Below are 25,620 nucleotides of genomic sequence, written 5' to 3'. Positions count from 1 at the left end.
CTCTGGTCTGTATTCTTCTTTTCTCTGGTCTGTATTTTGATCGTGAGAAGGGAGAAAGGGGAAGGGAAAGGGAAAGCACTGTTCCGCGACTTTCTTTTTTTTTTTTTTTAAATTATCAAAACAACGTCGTTTTGAGCTGACGTCAGCATAACGTCAGTGGTTGTGAGTTGTTGTGTGGGAGTTGTTGTGTTTGTAGTATTTTTGTTTGAGGATTTGCCCACAACTGTTTCTTCCAGCAAAATTTCTCCATTGATTCTGGTATTTGGTTATCCGGGGAAGAAGATGGCGCACATAGTATTTGTATTTGTATTTGGGAGATTCTATATACAACAATTTGCTATATGCAACCTAACAAATTTTCCATGAACTCTCCAAAATACACTTCACACTCCATTAGTCATTTTCCTCCTTCTCCTCCCCTTCCGCCTTCTCTCTCCCCGCATTCTTTCCTCTTCTGTTAACACATCACCACCACCACACAACACCACCACCACCCAACACCACCGTCAGTCCATCACCACCGCAGAACACTAAAACTTAATATTTTTTCCTAACTTTCTTCTTCCCCCTTCTTCTTCATTCACTACCACCGGTACAACCACACCACCAACACCAACGGCCCAACACCACCACCACCACCACCTCTATAACCACCGCACCAACACCACCAATACTGTCCCACCATCACCAACACCACCTCCTTAAAAAAAATTCCCGATAGATACATATTTCCAAAAAATTTAGAAAATTTCGGATTTTAAAACTCGAAAATGTTTACAAAATTTGGATTCTAAGTCCTGAAAATCTTAGACATATTCGGGTTTTGATACCTGAATAGTTTCAAAAACAAATTCATACTTTAAAATCCAAAAATATATGATACTTTGAAGTTTTAAGACCCGAATCCTTTATAATCATCTTCAAGACGTGGCATGTGTGTGTGTGTGTTTTTTTTTTTTATTTATAAAAATGCATTTCGTGCATGCGCGATGGATAATTCATACTTGAAAATCCAAAAATATATGTCATGTTCGAGTTTTAAACCCGAAAAAAGCTTACGGGTTTTAGGTTTCTGAATCCGAAATGATGGGAGAAATTAATCGGAAGTTAATCAGAGAACACCTTCAAAAAAAGGGAAAAATACCAGGAAACGTCGTTTCGCGGTTGGAGTAAAAAACTGAGAAATTAATCGGAAGTTATCCAGACAAGCCTCCGATTAATATTGGACAGGCCTTCCAAACTTTGTTTCTCTGCAATTGTTTCAGCAACAAAAACGAAAATGGATTTCAGGTTTTTGCAATCGTTTCTCTGCAATCGATCTATGTTTGTACCTCTTAATCGGAGAACGAAATGATGGGGGAAATTAATCGGAGAACGAAAATGGAGGTGGGAGGTGGAGCTTGGAAACAGTAAATTCATAGTTATATTTATAACTTCCCTCTAATTTTTATTCCATTATTTTGCGTTCCTTTCCGTCAATTTCCTGAAGTTAAGAACACTCTCTTTCGAGTCGAGCCCAACGAGGTGGGAGCCGCTGGACTCTTGCGTATTTAACTTAAATTTGAAAATTTTGTTGCTATTTGAGTTTTTTTCGCACTTAGTTGTTTGACGAGGTGGGAGTCGAGCCCAAATATTTTGAAAAATAATTATTTTTTAGCAAAAATAAAAGCTCAAAACTAACAAATGCAGAAAAAATTTAAATAAAAATAAAATTCTTAACTTTAAGTGTTTTTTTTTTTTTTGTCTTGGATCTTAAGTTTTAAGTTAAGTTCATTTGTCTGTTACTTTTAAAAGTACTCCTATCAAATCTAAATCTATCTCGGGGTTATTAAGCTGCAATAGTTGAAACTGGACTTCCCCTTCTTCTACATTTTCCAATTTCCCACCCGCTTGAAGTCACAAACATTTTTTCTCTCCTTTCTCTGTTGCAGATCTCTCTCTCTCTGCCACAACTTCCAGGATCAGCCAAATGTCTGCAACCGATGCAGACACCGAACCCCAAAACGGCTCAACCGAACCACAACCAGTAACGGCCGACACAGATCTCGCACCGGACACCTCTACAGAACCCCCAACCGAATCAAACGACGCACCATCGACTGATATCGATCCCAACTTTGACGAACCAGCTGACCGGCCGATCCAATCCGACAACGCCGTTCCGACGACCGCCGCAGATTCCAATCTCGACCAACCAACTGAATCGAACGAGCAATTGATCGAATCGAACAAGCATTTGGTCGGATCCAATGGGACGGAGATTACGGCGTCGGTTGAGGAGGAGGAAAGTAGTAAGGGACCGGGGCTACGGAAAGACGAGGGGAGTAGGACTTTTACGATGAGGGAGTTGCTGGATGGATTGAAGAACGGCGAAGCGAATGAGGAGTCCGAAGGGGAAAAGCAAGAGACGAGCTCTTCCTATGGGTTAGTCTTCGAATGATTTTAATTTTAAATTTAGAGTAGAAAATTTAGAGTAGAAAATTTGGAAGTGTTGAATTCAATGGGTAGTTGTGGTGTCTTCTACTGTACTTGTTGTGTCAATATAATTCTCGATGCCATTTTTCTGCTTCTTTTTTTTCGATCGTGGATCATTGTGTTTTACAGAAGAAAGTTCCCAGCATATTTATCCAATCCTTTTCAATATTTAGTGCTATAGACTCGTTTAATCTATGAGAACTGTTTCAATGTTCTAGTATCCAACCTTGATTAGCATTTTTATTATTTGACTGTAGCGGTTCATTTATTGGCTTTCTTCACGGTCATTTCTCCCTTTAGGTTATCTGAATTACTCTATATGCTAATAGGGTTCCTTTTCACCGTAAGCTCCCTTTAGTATCTAGGCAGCAATCCTTCGTATTTGCTTCTCCTGATGGTTGGTCAAGTAACAGTATTTTCTGGTCCATCCTTAAAGCTCCACGCCTCCACTACTAGTGTTCGCAATTTTCTGTCAATTTTCTTCATCCTTTTGATTGGATGCTTTATATGTATTTTCTCTATCTCTTTTAGGTAATACTCTCAAATACTAGCGTGTGCATGTGTAATACAATGGGAAAGTATTCCTCCATCTTTCCGACTGATAATTCAAATAACTTGGAATAGGTGCTTTTCTGTTGTTTTTTGATGTACAAAAAACCATAACCATCGTCTCTCATTCGTACATGTAATTGACATGTTCCAGTCAAGAAAGCACACAACATCAGCAATATATAGACCAGAACAATGCTGCCATGGACTTAATCAATAGCGTCACAGGTGTTGATGAGGAGGGTCGGACTCGCCAACGGGCTCTTACATTTGCCGCCAGGAGGTAGTCATTGATTCTGTGTTTGTGTTATCTGATTGCACTCTTTTCAGGATATGTAATCAGATGTACTCTTCATGCAGAATGTCATGCAGTAATAACTTCTAATAACTTAACTAGGTCTAATGATTTATGGCATGGTAGACTAGCTAAATAATTGAGTATGGTGGTAACAAAGACTACTGAGCATTTTTTCACAGTGAAGGAATATTTTTGTGGATTACTTTGAGCTGTAACAAGTGGTTGATAGCCATCAAAATCCACCCAAAGATAGTGGAACTCTTCTTATAGCTAGTGGATGCTTATTTAAAGGTAGTACCTTCCAGTTTAATGTAGCTGGTTATGCTTTCAAGTTTGCAATGGCTAGACTTACGTACTGGTTCCCAAGCATATTTACCATTGACCTTGCTTTTTGTGTTTCTTAGACACTTGAATTGATTAAAATTCTTGAGCTATATAGATTAATTGACTGGATCTGGCATTGAATATAGTTCAGTCTTGATTCCTGATCTGCGCTTTGACTGTACTCTGCAAGTGACTACCTTCTTTTGCCTCCCTGCTTGAACTCTGAACAAAGTACTTCTGTTAGGTTTACTCCAGCTTGTATTACTATTAGTTTTGTAAAACTGCATATCTTTTCAAGTTCATTTTGTAATGTCTTTTGAACTGTGATGCGGATAGTTAAAGATACATATTCTATTTACACCTCTTGCTTTTTATTGTGCAGATATGCTAGTGCAGTAGAGACAAACCCAGAAGATTATGATGCACTGTACAATTGGGCACTGGTGCTTCAGGTCTGGTGTCATGAACTTGAGTATTGTCTTCAGACTATTTGTGGTACTTTAGAGTGCTTGGCTATGCATTGCGATAAATCATTTATAGAATGTTGCTTGTTAGAGATTTAATTTACTCTCGAGAGTTTCTTTGGTTTATAAAATCTTTTGCATCTCATCACTCAACCATCCTGAGATGTTGCATGTATAATGTATACGTACATGTTTTCAATTGGTTTCCAAGCACCCATTTACATCCGTCCTGTTTGGACTATTTGTGTATTGACATTGGGTAAAGTTTCTTTATTTGTTTGCATCAGGATGCCATAGTTTCTTTTTGTTTCTTGCTAATAATGCTAGTTCTTGGGCCTTTTTTTTTAATCAATTCTGTGGTGCAGTTGCTCTGTATGTATATTTTCAACTTTGTATGCAGGAAAGTGCTGATAATGTTAGTCCTGAATCTAGTTCACCTACAAAAGATGCCTTGCTTGAAGAAGCATGCAGAAAGTATGATGAGGCGACCTGTCTTTGCCCTACACTTCATGATGTATGTACTCAGATCTCATATTGTGAAGATTCTGTGGAATATATGATGAACCTTAGTAAGTTGTACAAAGAACCATGCTAACGTAGAGTATAAACTGCTGGAAAGATTTCTTAGGGTTTTTATTTTTTATAGTTGTGTATAGATAAAAAGAACTTTGTGCATTGTGAGATGTGGCTCTGGCATAGTAGAGAACAGTCCAACCTTTTAGCCGCATCTTCAGTTGAATTTATGTACGTTTGTGCTCCTTTTGTCCAAACTTGCTTGTGCATCCTAGAAAGTCCAATTTTTCAGTGAGACAAGAATTTAGTGCATTCCAATTCAATTAGTAAGGGAATATTTTCAAGAACACCCTTAAAAAATTTTAAAAAATTTTGAAATCCGTGTTACTTGTTGGGGCTACTACTGTTCCTAAAGGATAATTGGGAAAGTCATAGAATTGGCATTTGATTGTCTATATGAAGAATTATCATGAGTCGATTTTAACTTTTGTATGTGGAGAATTTACATGTCTATAAGTTAACCCAAAAATGAAAGATGGTCAAACAGAAAGAGAAAAGGTATATGTGGCTGAAGACAGGAATTTTGCTGATAGGATGGAGAAACATTCATTTGGATGATCAGTCTTGCTAGGAGGTCTCTGGATATCTAATTTAGAACAGACTTCCTGGCAAGCTAACTTGACATCATGTTCGGGAGTTCATAAATCTTCTTCAAGTGTTTTTGGAAATTTATTTATGCCATGTTACATATTTTCTTTTTGTTGTCATAAATACCAGGCTTATTATAATTGGGCCATAGCAATTTCTGATCGTGCAAAAATGCGAGGCCGTACGAAAGAGGCTGAAGAATTATGGAAGCAGGTTTCACCTTTCACTTTCATTGATGCCTGCATACTATTTGCTTTTACATTTTTATGTTATTACAACTGTTGTTCTCCAGAATACTGTTCTCTCTCTTGCCCCTTTTTTTTCCATGAGTATGACTGTTCATTGATTGTTGCTCTATATATCTTAAGAAATATTATTTCAGCAGTTTTTTTAGAGTCGAGTTTCTCAAAGACCAAAAACTGAGAGAGTTTGAAACTGTCTGATAATGCAAGAAAGCACTGCAAGTTGTGTGGGAACATTAGACGTGGTTGGAAACATTTGGAAAGTCAAAAAGTAAAAAGGAGAAATGTATAGGGAATGTGATGGATGGTATTCACTCAAATTAGAACTAGTACCTATTCTATCATCAATCATTCATGGTGTCAGATGGATTACTGTGTTTATTATTCTTACCCTTTGCAGGCGACAAGAAACTATGGAAAAGCAGTCCAACTTAACTGGAACAGTCCCCAGGTAGGTCTTTAATAAACTCTGGAGTCTATCTTGTTACATTTGAAATCTGGGCGTAATATCTTATCACAATTCCCTTTCTTATTCTTCTTTTTCTAGTGATTTGTTCTCATTTCATTTTTCTTCTGAAGTTCTGGATGATTTTCTTGAGATGTTATGTTTTACCTTTTGGTAATAACTACATGGTAAATGTTTTCCAGGCGCTCAATAATTGGGGACTGGCTCTGCAGGTACTTTTGTTAACCAAACTTGCCTGCAAATCAAATTAGTTCATCACTCAGGCTTATTTTCTATTTTCATAGAAGTAAGGAAAGTTTGTTTTCCAACGGATGTGTTTGTGATGGAGCTTTTATTTAGATTTATGCTATAAATGTGCGTTTCAGGAACTAAGTGCGATTGTTCCTGCGCGAGAAAAGCAAACAATTGTGAAAACCGCAATTAGCAAGGTACAAAAGTTACTTGGTTGGGATTGTAAAGGTTGTTTGGATGTAAATAAAGTGGTGATGGATTCATATTATGCCCAAATTTTGCGAACTAGTTTTATATTCTACACTTTTGATACCTTTCACTCTGTCATGATGCAGTTTCGTGCGGCAATACAGTTACAATTTGATTTCCATAGAGCAATTTACAACCTGGGGACTGTTCTGGTAGCTTTCCCTTCTGACTTAGATAATATTTACTTCAGTAACATGGTGCATTGGATCATCATTTCATTAGGAAATGTGAAATAGAGCTTGATCCTGTTTTATTTCCCATGTTTGTAGTATGGACTAGCAGAGGACACTTCGAGAATTGGGGGATCAATCAGTGCAAAAGAGGTTTCCCCTGATGAGTTATACAGCCAATCTGCAATCTATATTGCTGCCGCACATGCATTGAAACCAACTTACTCTGTAAGTGCCCCGTCTTGTTTCAATCAATTGCTTTATGACTTTGTCCATGGATTTGTTTTTATCTGCCTCACAAACACCTCTTTGATTCTCAGTTAAGAATATTGATTTTCTTCCAGCAATGTGGCGTATATAAAATGTCATCATTATGTGGATATACCTGGTTTACTCCATCCATACCAAGTGTGCGTGGTCACCCAAAAAAAGAAAAAAATAAACAAGAAATTTGGATACTTCAGTGATTTAGAAGACAGAAGGGAAAATGAGAAAAGCTGCTTCTTTTTAGTTGTTTCTAACTTCCTATGCACTCAAGAATAAGTCAATTCTTTATTTCTGCCAAGCGATAATGCTTTTCTCTGGTCTTGTTGTTTTATTTACAGGTTTACACTAGTGCCCTGAAGCTTGTGCGCTCCATGGTAAGAATTATTGCGCTCGACAAATATATATTCAGATAATGTTTTCTTATTTACCAGTTCATATGCCTTACTGTTGACTGAGATTTTTTAAATACCTTGGATGGTGGAGCTCATCTTGATTATTTTCTTGTAGGATATTACTTATTTAGAGTAAAAAGATTGAATAGTGCCATTGCTCAAATCCTACCTGAAGTTACTTCCCAAAGTTCTGGCCCTTTATCCACCAGAAAGTCTTTGTAGTTGAGAAATAAATATGTTTGTACAATGAGTTGGAGTCGGACCTTGTCCCCTTGAATTGCACGTGAAGCATCTATTCAATCATGCTTCAGTCCCTCAATCTTCCTGACAACTCTCAATACGTTCGTCATGCCAAAATGTGCCATTTCCACATAGGAGCTTTTTTTTAAATCACTTTCTGTATAGGAGCTTGCTCTCTTGTTCTTTCTTTTGCTAGTTATTGTGTTTACCCCAGAATTAGAATATATTAGGTGGTGCAAAGGTTCGTGTTTGCAAATGTGAATATTCATGCTGCTAGATAACCGGCATTGTTTCATGACAGCTGCGCTCTTGTTCTTTCTTTTGCTAGTTTTTTTTTTTACCCAGAATTAGAATATATAAGGTGGTGCAAAGGTTTGTGTTTGCAAATGTGAATATTCATGCTGCTAGATAGGATAAGTTTTCTTCATAAAGTTCTAACCGGCATTGTTTCATGACAGCTGCCACTGCCCTATCTAAAGGTCGGATATCTGACTGCACCACCTGCAGGAAGTCCAGTTGCGCCTCACAGTGATTGGAAACGTACGGAATTCGTCCTGAATCAAGAAGGGCTTTACCAGGTAGAACTTCGTATCACTGAGTAGAGTAGAAAAGATACTAGTCAATAGGAATTGTCAAAAAGTAGCTTTTATTTTGTTTTCTTCCGTGCTGAAAATGTTGAATCCTTTCTGCAATGACTTCTTGGTTTCCATGCGGTAGTTGATTCTTCTTTAATGTACAAATAGTGTCTGTGAAACTTTGCAATGGAAGTGTTGCAGCTCCAGAATTGAACTAGTTTCTTTTTTTCTTTTGTTCGTTAAAGATAATGTTTGACAGAAAAAAAGCATGTAATTTAACAAGGGCAAATCCACCATCACAAAGCGTACAAGGGACACCCAACTGGTTTATTTGGTGAATATTTCCGAGACGCAATCCCCATATGCTTCTCAACCATAATAATCAAAATATTCCGCAGGAACAACTATTAGTTTGTAGTATCCAATGGTCTACCGCTGAACTTTGCTGCTGAACACTCAGATCTTGTAATGCAGGTTCACAAAGTTGAGCAAAAAGAGATGACGCATAACCTGTACGGAAGAGAGTCTATTACTGCTAATAAACCAGTTGTTAAAGTTGATATTCCGGATATCGTCTCTGTCTCAGCATGTGCTGATCTGACATTACCACCAGGTGCAGGCCTCTGTATTGATACAACTCATGGACCAGTTTTCTTGGTAAGCATCCTCTTTCCCCTTCTCACTCTGGTTTGTCTTGCCTCTGCAAAGATAGTTTTAGTAGTACATTTTTTAAAAGGTCATGTGGGATTTTGGTCATTTGAGTTCTACAGCAAAGAACCCGATGTACAGAAAAATGTTCTAGTGAGTAGTGAAGTTGAACCTATAAATCTCCTGGGCGACCCATATATTTCACGGTTACATCATAATGTGCTTCTTGCCTTTCTTATTAATATTCATATCAAAAGACTCCTAATATTTCCTTACTTCGGGAACATGGCTTGTAAAGTTTTAAAGATTCCTTTGTCCCACTGCAAGATGTATAGTTTATCAAGAGTTGTTTGCATTTTTTTATTTTTTATTTTTTATGTTTGTTGGTAAATCATGATAACTGCATTAATTTTATGGCCGAAGACTGAGATTTTTCATTTTATTTTTTTTCCTCCTCCCCTTGTTGAAACTGGGACTTTATGGTCATTGATACCTCAGGTTGCTGATTCGTGGGATTCTATGGATGGATGGCTCGATGCAATCCGACTAGTCTACACAATTTTTGCACGAGGGAAGAGTGATGTTCTGGCAGGTATAATAGCCGGATAGTTCTTTTTGTATGAGTGTATTATATTGCCTATGGCAATGTTTTTGTAGAATGAACATTCCTTGTTTTATAGATACTTGAATTAATATCACATTTAATCTTTGGGATGATTCGGCGGTAGTCAAGGGGTTCGGTTTTCCAGACTGATTACGCTGTTTGTTGATCTGATATGATCTGCACTCTTACAACAACCTGAAGAACTTTCCATTTGTTGGTGTACATTGTATTGTATGTTGCTGAGAATTAGATGAAACATTCTCATGTTTGTTTCAGACTTAAATGACTGCATCCTGAATGATAATTTGACATGGATACGCACGCCAGATTTTCCCAACAAAAAGGAGAACAAGTTATAACTTAAAAACGGGATCTCTTCTTCGTTCAGTTCATGTTTCACTGTTGTCACAATATTCACTGAACATTTGAAGGGACAACCAAACATTTGCTTGGAGTACATACTAGTGGCCTGAGTGCATGGAGAGTCTGATCTAGAAATTATGCACAAGATTAATGCTCAGCCTAAGAATCAAGCCAACCTCTTTCCATATTGTCATTCTTTTGTGGCTATTGATTACACTAATAAAACATGAGGTTCGAAAAACTCTGGTAGAAACAACGCAATGTATCCGTAAATTTCTTATTGATGACCTCAAGATTCATGGTAAAGGCAGATATCGAACAAAAATGGATATTGCAATTTATCGGTGATTGTAAGTAATCAAAACCAGCCAGCAACTGTAGTTGCAGGCGTCTTCTGATTTTGACGACATCATGGACGTAGGCTTAAGAGGACAAGAATTTCATGCACATTGGAGGTTTTATTTTCGCCAGAGCAAGAACCGATGCAGGTAGTGTCCACAGACCTTCCCCGCATATCAAACCAGAGGCAACCACTGGAACCATAGCTTCTGCTTTCGTAGGATTAAGTTTGTGCCACACAAACACAACCAGACTCCCCACGCACAAATCGATTGCGAAGTAAGCCCCAACCAGAAACGGTACTGCCATAGCCATTGGTAGAGGCAGCCACTTCCCAACCTTGGGAGGAGAAAGGTCCTTCACCAGGTTTATGCCAACTGCGAAGGAGAAGAACCCACAGCAGAGTTGCAAACAATGGCGAGGCAACACAGAGAAGCCTTGAACCCCAAGAATGGCCAGATTTCGATAGATCACTGCGTAAGGAGCCTTGTACTCTCCGTCCGGGTTTCCAATGTCGAAGGCCTTGTAGAAGAGAAAGAAGCTGAGAGGAGCCACGACGCACCCTATGGCCGTGCCAATTGACTGGCTCAGAAGCATTGCTCTGGGGGACGTCATAGTCAGGTGTCCAGTCTTCATATCTTGCATCAGAAGGCAAGCAACGTTGATAACCGATTTTAGGAGGCCACATCCGGCGAGCCCTGCCACCACACCGTGTTCTCTCCCAGCTAGAGCCGCCAGCGCAAAAAGGCCCACCTTGCCATAATTGTAGGCCATGTTTATGTCGGTAAGACCGGCTCCGTAAGCGTTGCAAAAGGCTAAAGAGGGAGCGAAAACATAGGCAACGATCACATAGTACCATTTGACCTCAGGAAATATGAAGGGAATCGCGATTACTGAGATCATAGAAAAGAAAATGTATCCACTGGCTCCTACCCACATGGGGATGCCTTCTCTTATGAAGAATTCGTTTTTCTTTAGATCGTCTAGGGCTTTGTTTTGGTTACCCACAGCTGCAGCCAAGAAGCCAGTCATATTGGTCAGAACTTCAGAGATTATGAAAGTTGCATTTTACATTGGTTTATATGAGTCACACTTCTAAACCTTCAGTAGAAATTAAGCTTTTCCGGTCATACCAGCACTAATGCATTAGATCCCATCAAAACTCTGCAATTAAGCGTATTTTGTATCTTTTGACTTCACTTTTTTTTTGGTTTTGCATCAAATTTTTTTATTTTTCTGATTTGTCTCTACAAGAGCAACTCAAAAGGTTAAAAGTTTAATGAAGTCGGAAATTTCTGAGGGCCTTTGGTTTTTAATTTTTACCTAAGTTGAGGTTCCTTTGTTTAAATCTGCCTTGGATACTTGAGAATGTGATACAAAGGATCTTGACGAAGTTGTAAAGCCCATCACCTAAGAGGAGAGCAATGGCGAGGAAGACCTGCCAAGAAATCATTATTAGATCACCCTAGAGATGCATAGGAACAAGGAGAGAGAGAGAGAGAGAGAGAGAGAGACCTTGTAGCCATTCAAGCTCTTCATGCTGTATTCAGGTAAATTGGCAGGGAACCATTTTCCTTGGAGGTTACCCAGAAGTGGCCACATGACACCCCATGAAAGTATAGCTCCAAGAAGTGTTGATATGTTGACAATGTAGGGACATATCATTCCAGTTCCCACATAAGTCATGCTATAATCGAAGTAGAATCTACCCAAATCACAAGCAATTCATTTCCATTAATTAATGATAAAATCACAAGTCTCAGTTCAAAGAAACCAAAAACAAAAAGAGTAAGGCTACAGTTCCCGACCGGGAACTCCCGACCGAAATTCCGACGCCACGCCGGGCCCACTCTAGCCGCCGGACGGCTGATCGGAGCCGACCAAAAATTCTAAAAAAAAAAACCGAATGGATCCTAGCGTGAATCAACGGCATCCGATATGTGTAAGTGGCCGATCCAAACACTCCATTTTTTTGTATTGTGTATCGGATGCCGTTGATTCACACGTAAACCCACTCGGTTTTTTTTTTTAGAATTTTTGGTCGGCTCCGATCAGCCGTCCGGTGGCCGGAATGGGCCCTGTGCAGCGTCGGGATTTCGGTCGGGAGTTTCCGGCGGGAAGCTCAGACTTTCTGATACAAAAACCAGAGAGGTTAACATAAAAATGATTTGAGCCATAGTTGACCCGATTAGAGAATATTTCCTCCACGGCCGGGTCATCTATGACTCAAATCCAAACATTCCAGGGCTGGTGGCTTCCCCTATAGCTGACCCTGCCGGGGAATATTTCCTCCCTGACTAGCAAAAAAAAACAAAAAAAGATTAATACATACGTATTCTTCCATGCTTTCAACCCAAAAGTAGGGAATTGAGCAAACCCACAGCCCTCCTCTGATCCAGTGTAAAACCATTGGAAGAAGCCCCACAAGAAAGAAAACGAGAAAAACTTGATGAACCCACGCACCTGTTTCCTGCAAATTGTCATTAAAGATAAAATTCTGTGAACAGGAATTTAAATAGAGCTCAACTTTTCTGCTCCCGAAATTTTTCGTGCCGGTGTTCCATTGTATTTTCATTTACTGAATCACGTGAGAATCTTTTCATCTCTAAACTTCTCACGCGATTCACTAGCCGAAAATGCGCAGGAATAACGGTACAGAGAATTTTGGATAGGGTAGGTTAGGAAGGGTACGTACCCAGCCATCTTTTCCCCCTGGTTATGAAACCCATTGATGAGAACAGCAGTTGCCATGCCACTTGGAAAAGTCAATTTGTAGTCTATTATCAAGATCTGTGGACCAAAATTTCAAACCCATGAGATAATAGTCTACACAAGCACTTGAAAAAATGTACCGTTATGGGGCTGGCCAAACAAAAGCTTGCCTTATTCCCCCCATACTGGACTGGATTATTAACTAACTAATATACCCACATGCCTTTTAGGGTCTAACAGCGTAAAATGATCCGAACAATTGATTGATAGATTCCAGTATGTGGACCAAATTTGCCGTTCGAAATTTTAAAATGCACTTAATTCAATTTGGGACTTGAGTTTTTTACATGAATAATCTGTAGACAAAAATCTACAACATTAGCGTTCAGATCATTGAAGTAAGGCTAAGGTGGACCCTACGAGCTTCAATTAAGCGATGCAGTTCTTATGCAGAGAATTTGTAACTCTATTATAGAAAATTGAAATCAACTGAGTGATCAAACTCGTATATTGTGACCAGAGCAGAGTTTTGAATAAAGGCCGTTATGTATCATATCAATTTATTTATTTTCGTTTTGACCGGTATGATCCGATATATGGTCATATCACCGATACTGTTACTTTTCCTGATACCACGGACCTCCTCCAATTTATCTATTGCATTGTTCATCATCTTCATACGTACCTTCCTGAGAGGAATCAAGGCGAAGAGACCAACGAAACAAACCACGAAAAGGAAGCCGACCATCCAACCCATTGCAGGGTCCTTGTAACTCTCTACAGAATTTCCTATATTGCCCACTCCTGTCAGCTCATAAGTCTTCTTGTTTAACCCCAGCAGATAAGACCCAAATCCCCCTAGAAACATAAACCATTAATACAAATCAAAACAGAAACGAAAACCCAACTGAAAAAAAAAAATTTGAAAAAAAAGGCTCAAACCTCCAACAGCTATGCCATAACAGGCAACAGAACATGTCTGGATCATGGTATTCTCCTGCCTGGTGAATGGAACAGTCGCGATGCCAAGTTTCTCGAGCAATTTCGTCCAAGTGCGTACGAATATGAAGGCGAGTAGAGCAGCGGAGACGTTCAGATTCGGACTAAGCCCAGTGGTAAGATTCAGCTTCATTGCTATGATGCTGTACATGGAACCGATCACAGCGCTTGCGATGACTCCCCTCACTGTAATCTGCCTTGTCCATGGTGGAATTCTCTTTGAATACTCCGAGAATTCGTCGTTTGGCTGATCTTGTGTGTCCTCTATCTCCCTCTTTCGATGGCCGTTTGGCTCCACTTCCAAGTCCATGGCTCCTCCCGGTGTTGTCTGCATGGTCTAATCGTTTGATAAAACAAGAATTTCTGATTAGTCGGTACATTGGGCTAGATACCGAGTTTTAAACGAAAAGAAGAACTCAGAATTTGACAGAAAAACTGTCCAACAAAAGAGAAAATTTGATGAATAATTCTACGTGCTGACCTTTTGCTCAACTTGTGACCTGCTTGCTACTAGTATTATGTGAAATTAGGCAAAGTGATTTGCTGCAGCAAGTGGGTCTTTGACCTCAGGAAAGACTAACTCAGAAGCGCATGTGACCAGTACTACTCCATCTTATTCCCTCACCAGCAGTGGATTAGTTTTGAGTTCAAGTGTGACACTTGAAGAGTAAGAGAGAGAAGATATTGTTTTCAAGTACTAGGTTGAAAGACCACTGCATAACACACCCAATATATATACTCATGCATATAGGCACATAGGAGTATTTTTTATTTTTTTTTAAACAGCTATCTTATAGGTACACATACTATGCATATGGCTTATATGATATGCAATAATGAATTGCAGCACTTTCAATGAATAATCTCAATCCCAAGTGGCTTGACATACCTATCTTATGGTTGACCCAATAATGCGCATACCTATCTTTGTTCTGGCCGTATATTTTTCATTCTTTGCATTATCTTCTTATTATTAATGCATTTCTTACTCTTCCTATAAATAAAAAAAAACAATGCGCGTATCCATAAAAAACTAAACACAAAAGTAACCATAATTCACAATATATGTAGCTCGCACGACACTAAAGTTGAATCTACGCTTAATTCTTATCTTCGTCGTACTTATGTAGGTATGTTTTTGGTAACTTTGAATCCGGTCAATTAATTCGACTAATCCGGGGCAAAAAAACCAACCGCGCGTCCAATTAAAGCGGACAAAGCCCTGTATAGATGACCCAATACAATAATTCATAGCACATGAGTAGGAGTCAAGCCCACAGACCAAAGACTTTTTGAGGTCCCTGATTGCTGCGTTTACAATTACACCAACCCTTGGGGATAAAAAATTTAGTACTTTTCGGGTACTTTTTTCTTGAGTAGATCGTAGCATTGTGATCTTTTGAGTTTTGACCTTTCAACCTTTTTTTCTTCCATCCTTCTCTCCTAATTGAGGTGGTGAGGATAACTTTTCTCCTAATTGTGGTGGTGAAGATAGCTTTCATGTAGGGGATATCTTCCTCCAAAATGTCATGTTGTGTGGGGCTTAAACTCCATCTCAAGAATATTTTGCACAACTCCAAAGAAGATGAAAAGGATGAGGGTCAGCACGTATAGTTTTTCTGGAAAAGGATGAGGGTCAGCTAGACGTACCGATCCTCACAGTAGGGAAATCGTTTTGACGGTCGTGCCGAGCTGTCTTCGGCCACCGGACGGCCGATCCGAGCCGTCCAAAAATTTAAAAAAAAAAAAAAAACGAGCGGCCCATCGTGGTAATCAACGGCATCCGACGTATGTAGGGTGCTTGATCTAAACACCTCTATTTTTCGTGTATAAGGCCCCTCGGTTTTTTTTTTTAATTTTTGGACTGCTGATCCGTCGGAGACGATCCGGCGCAGTCATCGGTATGATTTCCCTACAGTGTGGGTCGTATAGCTTTTCTGGAAAAGGATAGATGGGAAATTGGGAATGTTCATCAATTGATGGACATAATTGTTTCATCTTTGCTGGCTGAAAAAAGGTCAAAGAGATTCTCTCTCTGACACCAAATTGGAAAATCATTCTCTTCACAAATGTTCGTGCTGGTAAGTGATTCTATTTTCCTTGGCCGTCTGGTCTCAAATACTCGTGTTTTCACATCTCGTTGGTAATGCTGTTCAGAAAAAAAATCGAAATGCCCGTGAAATGACATGCTCTAGCCAAGGCATGGCAAGCACCGTTTAGCATGAAGTCTCGATGACGCATTGGTGTCCCCCCTCGGGAGATGCCTACTTGCTAAGAGGTAAGCTTGTTGCTTAGGTCACTTTAGAATAAATACTTGTCCCTTCGGAAATCAAAGTTTTTGTGTTTCGGGAGAAGTATGATCACAAGGCTGAAACTTACAGGAATGAAAGAATCAGCCGGAAAAAAAAACCTTGTTGAACTTGACTCTAGTCCGACTTTGGAATCCGGAGACGCGATGGAGACCTCAAAAGAGTTATCTTTTTTGTTTAACAAGAAGTTTTTGAAAGAAATTACTTACAAGTTGTACCCACTTGTCTGTAGAGAATTGTGTGCTAGGTGCCCTACTCCATTACCTACCACCATTTTATAGATTTGTTTTGACGAAACAAACGAAATTAAAGTTCCTTTTGAAAAGTGAAAAATGGGGTCCTCCAACGACATGTTATGTCTATAAATTGATGGGAGACCCTACGATTTGAGGGGAAGGGTCGTTTTAAGAAACACAATTATTACACCTAAAAAGATACAATTTTTTATATTTACTCTCAATTTTTTACAAAAATTATTTTATTCTATTTAAGAAAATGTAAAAAAGGAAAATTGATTCAATTAAAAGTCAAATGGACAAATATTTTAGAACAATAAAAATAAAAAATAAACAAACAAATCGGGACGAAAAAAATAGAAAATTGGGGCATTAATGCAAAAGTCGTTAGGGAATCAGATTGGGGTGGGGTTGGACGGGTCTCAAGCTTCAAAATCTGACACTTTCTTGGAAAAATCTGCCGAAAGGCAACCACCCTTATCAAACCCATGATGCATTATTGTTATCATCATCATTATTTTTTTATAACCATACGTTTTGGCCAGCTCATGTACGCCTCAATTAATTATGGAAAACCATGATGCATTATTGTTCCAACTTGATTATCAAATGTGAACTGATTGTCAAGAAGTTTGAAAATGGTATTTGTTAATTTTCAACCTACTTATTGTCCAGACTCGATTATGTCATAATCATATTTCAAACTCTTGGACTGATTGTCTAAGTGAACTCCCAAGCTAACACAGTTGCTAAGTTCATGTCCCCCTCCAATTGGTCGCAGATAACATTAGAAACTACGACATAACTGTGTCAAACAAAATTAATATCTAATCTTTAGTGCATTATCATAGCGCGAGAACAATTTGGAGATCCATTGCTCCAACTATATTGATTTGGCCAAGCAAACCTATTTGCTAAATATCAATGTGATTAGTTTTGGCATCAAGGCTTGCTTGGATAGAGTAAAAACTGGAGGGGAAAAATAAGAGGGGGTGTATGGGGAGGGACCCACCCCTTATCCCCCGTTTGGCATTCCATTTGTTCTCCCTGATAATTTCTTACCCCCTCATCGTTTCCCCCTCTTCTAGGGTTTCTCGGGTGTTAATTTTGGGCTCCTCTGGAGGTGCCCAAAAATAATCCGGCTGAAGAGGGCTGATTTGTGGACGAATATACCCTTCGTTATCCCCTTTTCCCACCCCCAAGCCTCGTTGTTTACCATTTGTGTTGCCGCCCTTTTCTGGTATGTGGAAGATAGGGTTTTGGTGGCGATTTGGGGGCGATTTGGTCGATATTTGCTTGTGCGAACTCAGGTATGGTTTCCAATCGCGATTTTTCTCACGCCCTCATCTTTATCCTGCGATCTAGGGTTTGTTAGATCCATGTTTTCATTTGTTTGTACGCGATTGTGGTTGAGATTGCTGAAAAATGAAACCATCTCTGTGTGTGTTTGTTTCTGTGCTTGATTAGTGGTTTGATGATGGGTTTCTTGAGTCGTTGCATGTACGGTTTGTGAGATGAAAGCACATGTTGTGGGTTTCTGTACAGAGAAGGCTTCCTATTGTATAAAGCCAAATGTCTTTTGTTCTGTGGAAAAAAAAAACAAAAAAACCTATATAAATCTGAGCTGAATGAGATTGATTTATCTAAGCGTTGCCCCAGATTTTCGATTAATATGATTGTGGGGTTTTCCGCTGGCAAAGATAATCGGAATATTTATTTTCTTGACAGTAGAACCTTAGTCACGCCAAAAACTATTAGTAGATCTCATTCAAAGTTCATTTATCTTGGAAAAAAAATATAAGGTGAAGATAAATATATTTTGAAGTGATATTGGTGTTCGATTAATATGATTGATAACTTGACATATGTCCGCAGAAGGATTTTAAAAGTGAATGTTTCTAGAATTGGTACGAGTCCTGGTAAATAAAAAAAATTTAGTGAAAAAACTTGTAATGCTTTGACTGAGTGAATTTAGTGAGTGTATTTAGAAAATCACACGTACTAGGAGGATATGTTTTTATGCTTTGACTAAGTGAAAAAAGGTAATGAAGGGTGGAGGATATGTTTTTATAACTAAAAATGTGTTAAGCAAGGGTTTTGATTAATTGATTACTGAATTGTTATGATATGTTTTTCTTGTTTGTCAATGTGACTTGAGTATGTAGGGTGCGTGTATGAAAAGTGCAGGTTTTGGTTACTTTTTTACGTGGAGGTTATAGTTGTGTGTTGTGGCAAGTTTTGGCCTATATTGGTTTCGTTTGGACCTGGTTTTGTGGTTTGTTTTTGGGTTGAAAGTGCATGGTTTGGTTTTCTTGTACATGCAGGTTACGGCCACTGTTTTTGGGTAGCATAGTGTAGCTTATGTTTATACATGCAGGTTATGGTTGGGTTTTGTAGCAAGTTTTGGCCCCTGTTGGTTGGGTTTATTAGAACTGCGTTTTGTGGTCTGTTTGTTTGAAGAAACTATAAGATTTCGTTGTGTTTGTGGCTGCATTTGTGGGTTAAAACTGGAGGTATAAACATAAGGAAAATGAAAACATTTTCAACTCAGAAACAGAGGCCAAAACCCCAAGTTTTTAACCAGAAGTAGGTGTGAAAACTGCTTCATAAACTGAAGCAGAACCTGCATGTTTAAACCAGTTGGCTACAGGAGCAAAAGTTGGTTTCCAATTGGAGGTTTTGGTTCAGGTTAAATGGTGGCTAACACATGCAGTTTTATGCCATATATTAGGATGTTTACACACAAAAAGAGGCTAACACATGCAGTTTTAATCCACAAATATAGGCCAGAACCTGCATGTATGGATGAACAACAATGTATAGTATTAGAATGGTAACATAGGGGTTTTAGTTATTGGTGGTGCTATAGGTAACCAATGTTAGGTCATTTGTTAATTGTTGAGTTAAGGGCCTGCTTGGATGAGTAGTAAAACAATGTCGACAACTATAGTCCTATGCTTCCTTTTAGAGCTTAGATTCAACTGCACTGAACAAGCTACACGTCGTAGAACGTTTGTGAGCATTACGAGTTAGAGTGAAACTATGTACTTACATATTTACCATAAACGACCAATTAGGAGATTCATGATATGGCTATACTCTGTGTTTGTTCTAAATTGCATGAAGCCATTTTTTAGGTTTTTACAATGGCAAGATTAAGCAGAACAGAAATTAGGAGAAGAGAAGAGGAAGAGGCATTTATTGCGTTAAACATGTACATTCGTGCTGCAATGGGCGTGTTTCGGCTGTATTGCTTCATTCTGTCGACGGCACAGTATCCCCGTCCCGAGTTGTCTCCAAATCCAAACTACTACCAGACCCAAGTAGATGCCGTGAATAGGCTTGTCCATGGTAATGAAGTAGACTGCCACGAGCAGTTGAGGGTAAATAGGCATACATTTTTTAGGTTGTGCTGTCTACTTCGAGGTGTTGGGTTAGGAGACTCGCGCAATGTTTGTCTTGAGGAGAGGGTAGCGATTTTTTTGTTTATCCTCAGTCACCATACAAAACAGAGGCGTACGAAATTGCACTTTTGGAGATCGACTGAAACTGTGAGCAGACATTTCAATGTCGTACTCCAAGGTGTGTTGCGCCTTTTTGACATGCTCCTAGTAAGGCCAGAGCCCGTACCTCCTAACTACCACGACAGTAGATGGAGTTGGTTTCAGGTAAACTTTAATTAAATTCTAAGTAAATCTTCCATTTGGTTTTCTCTACTTGACCATGTCAACGTAGTATTAATTTTGTGATATTGATGTTGTCATAGAATTGTCTCGGGGCATTGGACGGGACGTACGTGCCAGTTAATCCCCCAGCAGTTGACAGGCCACGCTATAGGTCAAGGAAAGGTGAGATTGCCACAAACGTTTTAGGTGTATGTAGTCGAGACCTAAACTTTGTCTTCGTCTTGTCTGGTTGGGAGGGGTCGGCCACTGACTCTAGGATCTTGGCCAACGCCATTTCAAGACCCGATGGTTTGAGAGTCCCCCGTGGTATGTGTCAATTCCTTAGTTCACCTTCCTTTCACTCTAGTTGTAGTATGAACCATTCCTTTAATGCCGTAACTTTCATTCGTACAGGACATTACTATCTTGTCGATGCCGGCTACCAAAATTCCGAGGGTTTTCTAGCTCCTTACCGCGGGCAACGATATCACATTAACATTTGGAGGCAAGGTCACATGCCAACTACGAAAGAGGAGTACTTCAACATGAAGCACTCCGCTGCTAGGAATGTGATTGAGCGAAGCTTTGGTGTGTTGAAGATGCGGTTTGCAATATTGAGATCTCACTCGTATTACCCTATTAGGACTCAAACACGTATCGTCACAGCATGTTGCCTTCTCCATAACCTCATCAAGAGAGAGATGCCCAACGATCCCATTGAGAACGAGTACACGGCATGGGAACGTGATCACATACATGATATCGAGGCAGATGATCACATCACTACCTTAGAGACTTCAAATCAATGGACCGGGGAGAGGGATGCGTTGGCTACAGCCATGTACAACCATTGGCTCGGGAATGGGGGGGGACAAGAGGTTTTTCCACCATGAGAGAGTTTGTTTAGTGTATTTGTAATAAGTAGTTGAACAACTGTTATGCTGTAAACATTCCATTTGGTCCTTCAATAACTTTGATGATGTAACCATTTTATTTGAACAACATTGTACTAACTTTATCGTAATTCAATTCCGGTTTGTAGTTCATAATAGACTTGTTAAATAATCATGTATTGTCCATCTTAAAATCCATATTCAGCAATGGATAACCAACAAGTTCATGTGCCTACAACAAAGTCTTCAAAGACGCGTAGGGTTTGGAGGAAATCCGAAGAGGATGCCCTTATCAAAATCATGGTAACTGAAATGTGTGACAAATGGAAGGCGGAGAATGGGTTCAAACCCGGGTTCTTCACCTTAGTTGAGAAAGAGATGGATAAGGTCATGCCGGAGAGTAAAATTAAGGCCTCCCCTCACATTGACTCAAAAGTCAAATATTGGAGAAAAACATATGCCAAATTGACCGACATTCTAAAACTTAGTGGCTTCGGGTGGGACCATGTCAACAAAAGAATTGAAGTGGATGATGAGGTGTGGAAAATCTACGAAGAGGTAACTTCCAATGCTTTAAAGTGATATGTTATGGCATTGGATCTTGTACTAAAGTTGTAATGTTCGTGTAGGCGTACCCTCAGAAAGCAAAAGAGGTTGGTGGAAAGCGTTTTCCTTACTTTGAAGATTGGGAATTCCTCTTCGGAAAGGATAGGGCCAACGGGGAAGGAGCGGAGGTTCCTTCGGAAATGGCTCGACCGCCACAAAATGAAAATGATTCCCCAAATGAACAAATTGAGGAGAATGAGGATTGCTACTATCCTTACTTCGGTGAAGAATTTCATCGCAACCCCATAAGTGGAGTCACGGGGATGTCGAATGAAATTCCTTTCGGATCGACACCTCCACTCTCCACACCTCCGGCGTCCACACCTCCATCCTCCACAACTCCAGTGTCCACGACTTCAAACTCGGCACGTCGTACGTCACTCCCGACATCCACTCCCCGCACCTCCACTCCTCCGGCCAACTCCGGAACGCAAAGGGGGAAGAAGAGGACAAGAATGGCTGATATGGGATCCCTTGCTGCAAGCATGGAGGTATGGCTGGAAAAAAGTGATAGCCATATGGAGAAAATGACGGATGCAATGGGGTATTCTAACAAATTATCCGCTCGCCGCACGCAAGTGCCTCTTGAGCTTGAAAAGCTTGACCTTACCGATACCCAACGATTTAGGTTAGGTGCAATCATATGTGTGGCTGAAGATCGGTTGGACCTATTCTATGGCATCAAAGATCATCAAAAACAAGCGTGGGTTCAGGCCGTCCTAGATGGTCTCATCTTTGGTCCTGTGTAGGTGTGAGGGGGAAGAATTACAAGTAGTAAACATTAATTTTTGTAGTGGCCTGATCTTTAACTCTTATTACACGTTTATGGCCCATGTTTTTGAAGTGGCCAATCTATAACTCCTATACATGTGGTTGCTTATAAATTTAAGAGCCTTTTGTCCTACAAACAATGGTAGATAGCTCTTGGAATGTAATGTACGTAAGTGCTCCAAACAAAGTTAGATAGCCTTTTGTAATGTTAACAATGTCAGTCATGATCTTCATGTTGGTGCTATATAATTGTAGTTTTGGGTAATTGATGTTGCATTGTACTTTATGGTTGTGGGTATAAACTCATTGGATTGTTCTATTTCACTGCTGCAGGTTATTGGTGGCTATGATGAAATTTTTCTGAGCCAAATGGTTCAGTTTTCTGCCTGCATATTGGTTCAGTTTTGTGCATGCACGTGTTGGCTGGTTTTTGTTGCCTCTATTTGGTCCTGTTTTAAAGCTGCAGGTTTTGGACACTGTATGTGGGTTAAAGCTGGAGGTTTTGGCCACTGTACGTAGGTTAAAGCTGCAGGTTTTGGCCAGTGGTTTATGTGTGTGTGGTCATGATTAAAAAAACCCTGCAGAGAAACTGAACCAAAACCTGGACTGGTTGTGTTTTGTGGCTGCATTTCTGGGCTTCTAATTTGTGCCTGTATTAAAAACGTTTAACACTGCAGCTTTTGTGGCCTCTGTTCATGTTTAAAATCAGAGGCCAAAAGCTGTATGTGTAATTCAGTGGCTATGATGAAAATTGCATAACACACAATGAGGACTTAGGCGGGGCAACATGAGAGGGTCATTTGGCAACTCATGTTGCAGCCTAGTTCCCTCAACAACTTCTGTACAACTCTGAGCCCAATGCCTTAATTATGTGTATGCATTAAAAAGTGCAGCAATTTGGTTCAGTTTTTGGTGCTATAATCTGTGTTCGTGTAAAAAGCTGAATGTTGAAACTTTAAGGTTTTGGCCTCTTTTTGTGGGTTAAATCTGTGTTGGTGCGACATTATATGTTGGTGCTATAGTTAGTAATGCAGGTTTTGGTTCACATTCTATGCAGATTTTGATTTAGTATGTGTGCAGATTTAGGTTTTGGTTCAGTTTGTGTGCAGATTTTGGTTCAGTTTCTGTGCAGATTATGGTTCAGAAACTTCTGTGCAGGTTTTGATTCAGTTTCTCTGCAGATTTTGGTTCAGTTTCTGAGAAGGTTTTGGTTCAGTTTCTGTGGTTCATTTTGTGGTTCAAAACTGCAGGTTTATGGCTTTTGTTTATGTCTTACAACTGTTGGGGTTTGGTCATGTTTTATGGCTGCATTACTGACTTAACACTGGACATTTTCGATCAAATATTTGGGTGGCTATGATGAAAGATTTCTGAGCCAGAAACTGAACCAAAATCTGCATACAAATACTCAACCAAAATGCAGCCACGAACTGAACCAAAACCTGCAGTTTTAATGACCAAACAGAGGCCAAAATGTGTATACGTGTGTGTGTGTGGCTGTGATGACAAGTTAAGAAGACACATTGGGGACTTAGGCGGGGCAACATGAGAGGGTCATTTGCCAACTTATGTTGCAGCCTAGTTCCCTCAACAAGTTCTGTACGACTCTGAGCCCAATGCCTTAATTATGTGTATGTGTTAAAAAGTGCACCAATTTGGTTTGTGTGCAGATTTTGATTTAGTTTGTGTGCAGATTTTGGTTTGGGTTCAGTTTGTGTGCAGATTTTGGTTCAGTTTCTGTGCAGATTATGGTTCAAAAACTTCTGTGCAGCTTTTGGTTTAGTTTCTGTGCAGCTTTTGGAAGTGTGTCAACACTAGTGCAATTTTTGGCTGCCATTTGGTTGAGTAAAACCTGCAGTTTTCTGCCTGCATTTCTGGGTTTGGTCAAGAGGTTTTGGTTTACACTTTCTGGCTCTGTTTATGGGTAAAACCTGCATGTTTGTGGGCTCTGTGGATGTGTCAAAACTGTTGGGGTTTGCTTATCTTTTGCTACCTGCATTTCTGAGTTATAACTGGGGGTTTTTTGTTTAGATCTTTGGGTGGCTATGATGAAAGTTTTCTGACCCACCATCTGAACCAAAACCTGCATGTATATAATGAACCAAAATGGAGCCACAATCTGAACCAAAACCTGCAGTTTTAACCCACAAACAGAGGCCAAAACCTGTATGTGTGTGTGTGTGTGTGTGGCTGTGATGAAAATTTAACAAGACACGTACGGGACTTAGGCGGGGCAACATGAGAGGGTCATTTGGCAACTCATGTTGCAGCCTAGTACCTTGAAAAATTTGTCTACTACTCTGAGCCAAATGCCTTAATTATGGTTTTGAAATCTTTATTAGCGATTGAGAGGCATGTGATGGCTTATTCATGTGATATTGGTAGGTAATCCTCCCGATCTTTTACGAATAAACCCTCATATGTCTCTCGATTTCTAACAGATAGTTAGAATATTTTATGAATAAGCCTGAGATTTTGGTTATGATTTTCTGAGTGAGTGTGTGTGTGTGTGTGGTGGTACAGGTTTTGGCTACCATTTGGTTGCCTTTGTGGATAAATTTGCAGGTGTTTGGTTCTGTTTTTAGATGCAGAGGTTGGTTCAGTAGGATGGCATTTGTTTGTGGTATAAAATTGCAGGTTTTTGGCCTATGTTTATGTAATGGACTTATGCAGCATTTTGGTTATGTTGGTACATGCAGGTTGTGGTTTTGTTTTCTGGATTAACTTGTGCCCTTTGTTAGCACGTTGAAACTACAGATGTTGGCCTCTGTTTGAACATGTTCAAACTATAGCTGGTGCTACTATTTGTGTACATGCGTATGTGTGGCTATGATGAAAATTTAAGAAGACACGTTAGGGACTTAGGTGGGGCAACATGAGAGGGTTATTTAGCAACTCATGTTACAGCCTAGTGCCTTACAAAAGTTGTCTACAAATCTGAGCCAGGTGTTGCGACTTGTTGCATTGCTAGTTGACTACAAAACTGATCCTATTTATGGCTGCATTGTTACTTGTGTTTAGTGTGTCCTAACTGTGTCAATTGGCGATGATGAAATTTGAGCCAAATGCGTTAATTTTGGTTTTGAACTCTTTAATAGCGATTGAGAGGCATGTGATGGCTTATTCATGAGATATTGGTAGGTAATCCTCTCAATATTTTACGAATAAGCCCTCATATGTGTCTCGATTTCTAACAGATAGTTAGAATATTTTATAAATAAGCCCTCATATGTTGGTGGCTATGATGAAATATTTCTGAGCCAAATGGATACATGAGATAAAACTGTATCAATGTTTCTGGCCTATATTTATGTGTTAAAACTAAAGTATTTTGGTTCAGTTTTGTGACTACATTGTGGTTCAATTTTGTGG

The 25,620-nt window shown here is 39.5% G+C and overlaps 4 protein-coding genes across 4 annotated transcripts; 3 read left to right on the top strand and 1 right to left on the bottom strand.

Moving 5' to 3' along the window:
- Positions 1-1,795: 1,795 nt before the first annotated feature.
- On the top strand, positions 1,796-9,638 carry LOC131312503 (protein HLB1). The gene is made up of 14 exons (XM_058340298.1): positions 1,796-2,424; positions 3,179-3,307; positions 4,029-4,098; positions 4,511-4,624; positions 5,401-5,484; positions 5,914-5,964; positions 6,162-6,191; positions 6,345-6,407; positions 6,546-6,611; positions 6,729-6,857; positions 7,235-7,270; positions 7,987-8,106; positions 8,578-8,760; positions 9,250-9,638. Exons 1-14 carry the CDS (start codon positions 1,970-1,972, stop codon positions 9,358-9,360), a joined length of 1,641 nt encoding a protein of 546 aa, XP_058196281.1. The 5' UTR covers positions 1,796-1,969; the 3' UTR covers positions 9,361-9,638.
- Positions 9,249-14,475, bottom strand: LOC131312494 (metal-nicotianamine transporter YSL1). The gene is made up of 8 exons (XM_058340286.1): positions 14,250-14,475; positions 13,712-14,105; positions 13,455-13,627; positions 12,753-12,847; positions 12,390-12,527; positions 11,573-11,762; positions 11,381-11,495; positions 9,249-11,067 (listed from the first exon to the last, which is right to left on the bottom strand). The coding sequence occupies exons 2-8, from the start codon at positions 14,100-14,102 to the stop codon at positions 10,142-10,144; spliced, it is 2,028 nt and encodes a 675-aa protein (XP_058196269.1). The 5' UTR covers positions 14,103-14,105; positions 14,250-14,475; the 3' UTR covers positions 9,249-10,141.
- Positions 14,476-16,151: 1,676 nt separating this feature from the next.
- LOC131317605 (uncharacterized) lies at positions 16,152-20,871 on the top strand. Its single transcript, XM_058347138.1, has 7 exons — positions 16,152-16,301; positions 17,402-17,623; positions 18,501-18,580; positions 18,691-18,826; positions 19,451-19,981; positions 20,080-20,305; positions 20,393-20,871. The coding sequence occupies exons 1-7, from the start codon at positions 16,152-16,154 to the stop codon at positions 20,869-20,871; spliced, it is 1,824 nt and encodes a 607-aa protein (XP_058203121.1).
- Positions 20,872-21,085: 214 nt separating this feature from the next.
- LOC131316591 (uncharacterized) lies at positions 21,086-22,230 on the top strand. The gene is made up of 2 exons (XM_058346012.1): positions 21,086-21,429; positions 21,501-22,230. The coding sequence occupies exons 1-2, from the start codon at positions 21,172-21,174 to the stop codon at positions 22,224-22,226; spliced, it is 984 nt and encodes a 327-aa protein (XP_058201995.1). The 5' UTR covers positions 21,086-21,171; the 3' UTR covers positions 22,227-22,230.
- Positions 22,231-25,620: the final 3,390 nt, after the last annotated feature.

Source organism: Rhododendron vialii, chromosome 2a, assembly GCF_030253575.1.
Source record: "Rhododendron vialii isolate Sample 1 chromosome 2a, ASM3025357v1".
In the NCBI taxonomy this organism is placed as follows: domain Eukaryota; kingdom Viridiplantae; phylum Streptophyta; class Magnoliopsida; order Ericales; family Ericaceae; genus Rhododendron; species Rhododendron vialii.
This window is presented reverse-complemented; position numbering and strand designations above follow the sequence as displayed.

Coding starts and splice junctions, on each gene's coding strand:
- LOC131312503 (XM_058340298.1), top strand. CDS start 1,970: ATGTCTGCAACCGATGCAGACACCGAACCCCAAAACGGCTCAACCGAA. Junction 5,965..6,161: donor TTAACTGGAACAGTCCCCAG/GTAGGTCTTTAA, acceptor AATGTTTTCCAG/GCGCTCAATAATTGGGGACT. Junction 6,408..6,545: donor TGAAAACCGCAATTAGCAAG/GTACAAAAGTTA, acceptor GTCATGATGCAG/TTTCGTGCGGCAATACAGTT.
- LOC131317605 (XM_058347138.1), top strand. CDS start 16,152: ATGAAAGAATCAGCCGGAAAAAAAAACCTTGTTGAACTTGACTCTAGT. Junction 17,624..18,500: donor ATTTGCTTGTGCGAACTCAG/GTATGGTTTCCA, acceptor TGAAAAGTGCAG/GTTTTGGTTACTTTTTTACG. Junction 18,827..19,450: donor TTTGTGGGTTAAAACTGGAG/GTATAAACATAA, acceptor GCCATTTTTTAG/GTTTTTACAATGGCAAGATT.
- LOC131316591 (XM_058346012.1), top strand. CDS start 21,172: ATGGTAACTGAAATGTGTGACAAATGGAAGGCGGAGAATGGGTTCAAA. Junction 21,430..21,500: donor TGTGGAAAATCTACGAAGAG/GTAACTTCCAAT, acceptor ATGTTCGTGTAG/GCGTACCCTCAGAAAGCAAA.
- LOC131312494 (XM_058340286.1), bottom strand. CDS start 14,102: ATGCAGACAACACCGGGAGGAGCCATGGACTTGGAAGTGGAGCCAAAC. Junction 13,628..13,711: donor TTATGGCATAGCTGTTGGAG/GTTTGAGCCTTT, acceptor TTATGTTTCTAG/GGGGATTTGGGTCTTATCTG. Junction 12,848..13,454: donor CCTTGATTCCTCTCAGGAAG/GTACGTATGAAG, acceptor TTTGGTCCACAG/ATCTTGATAATAGACTACAA.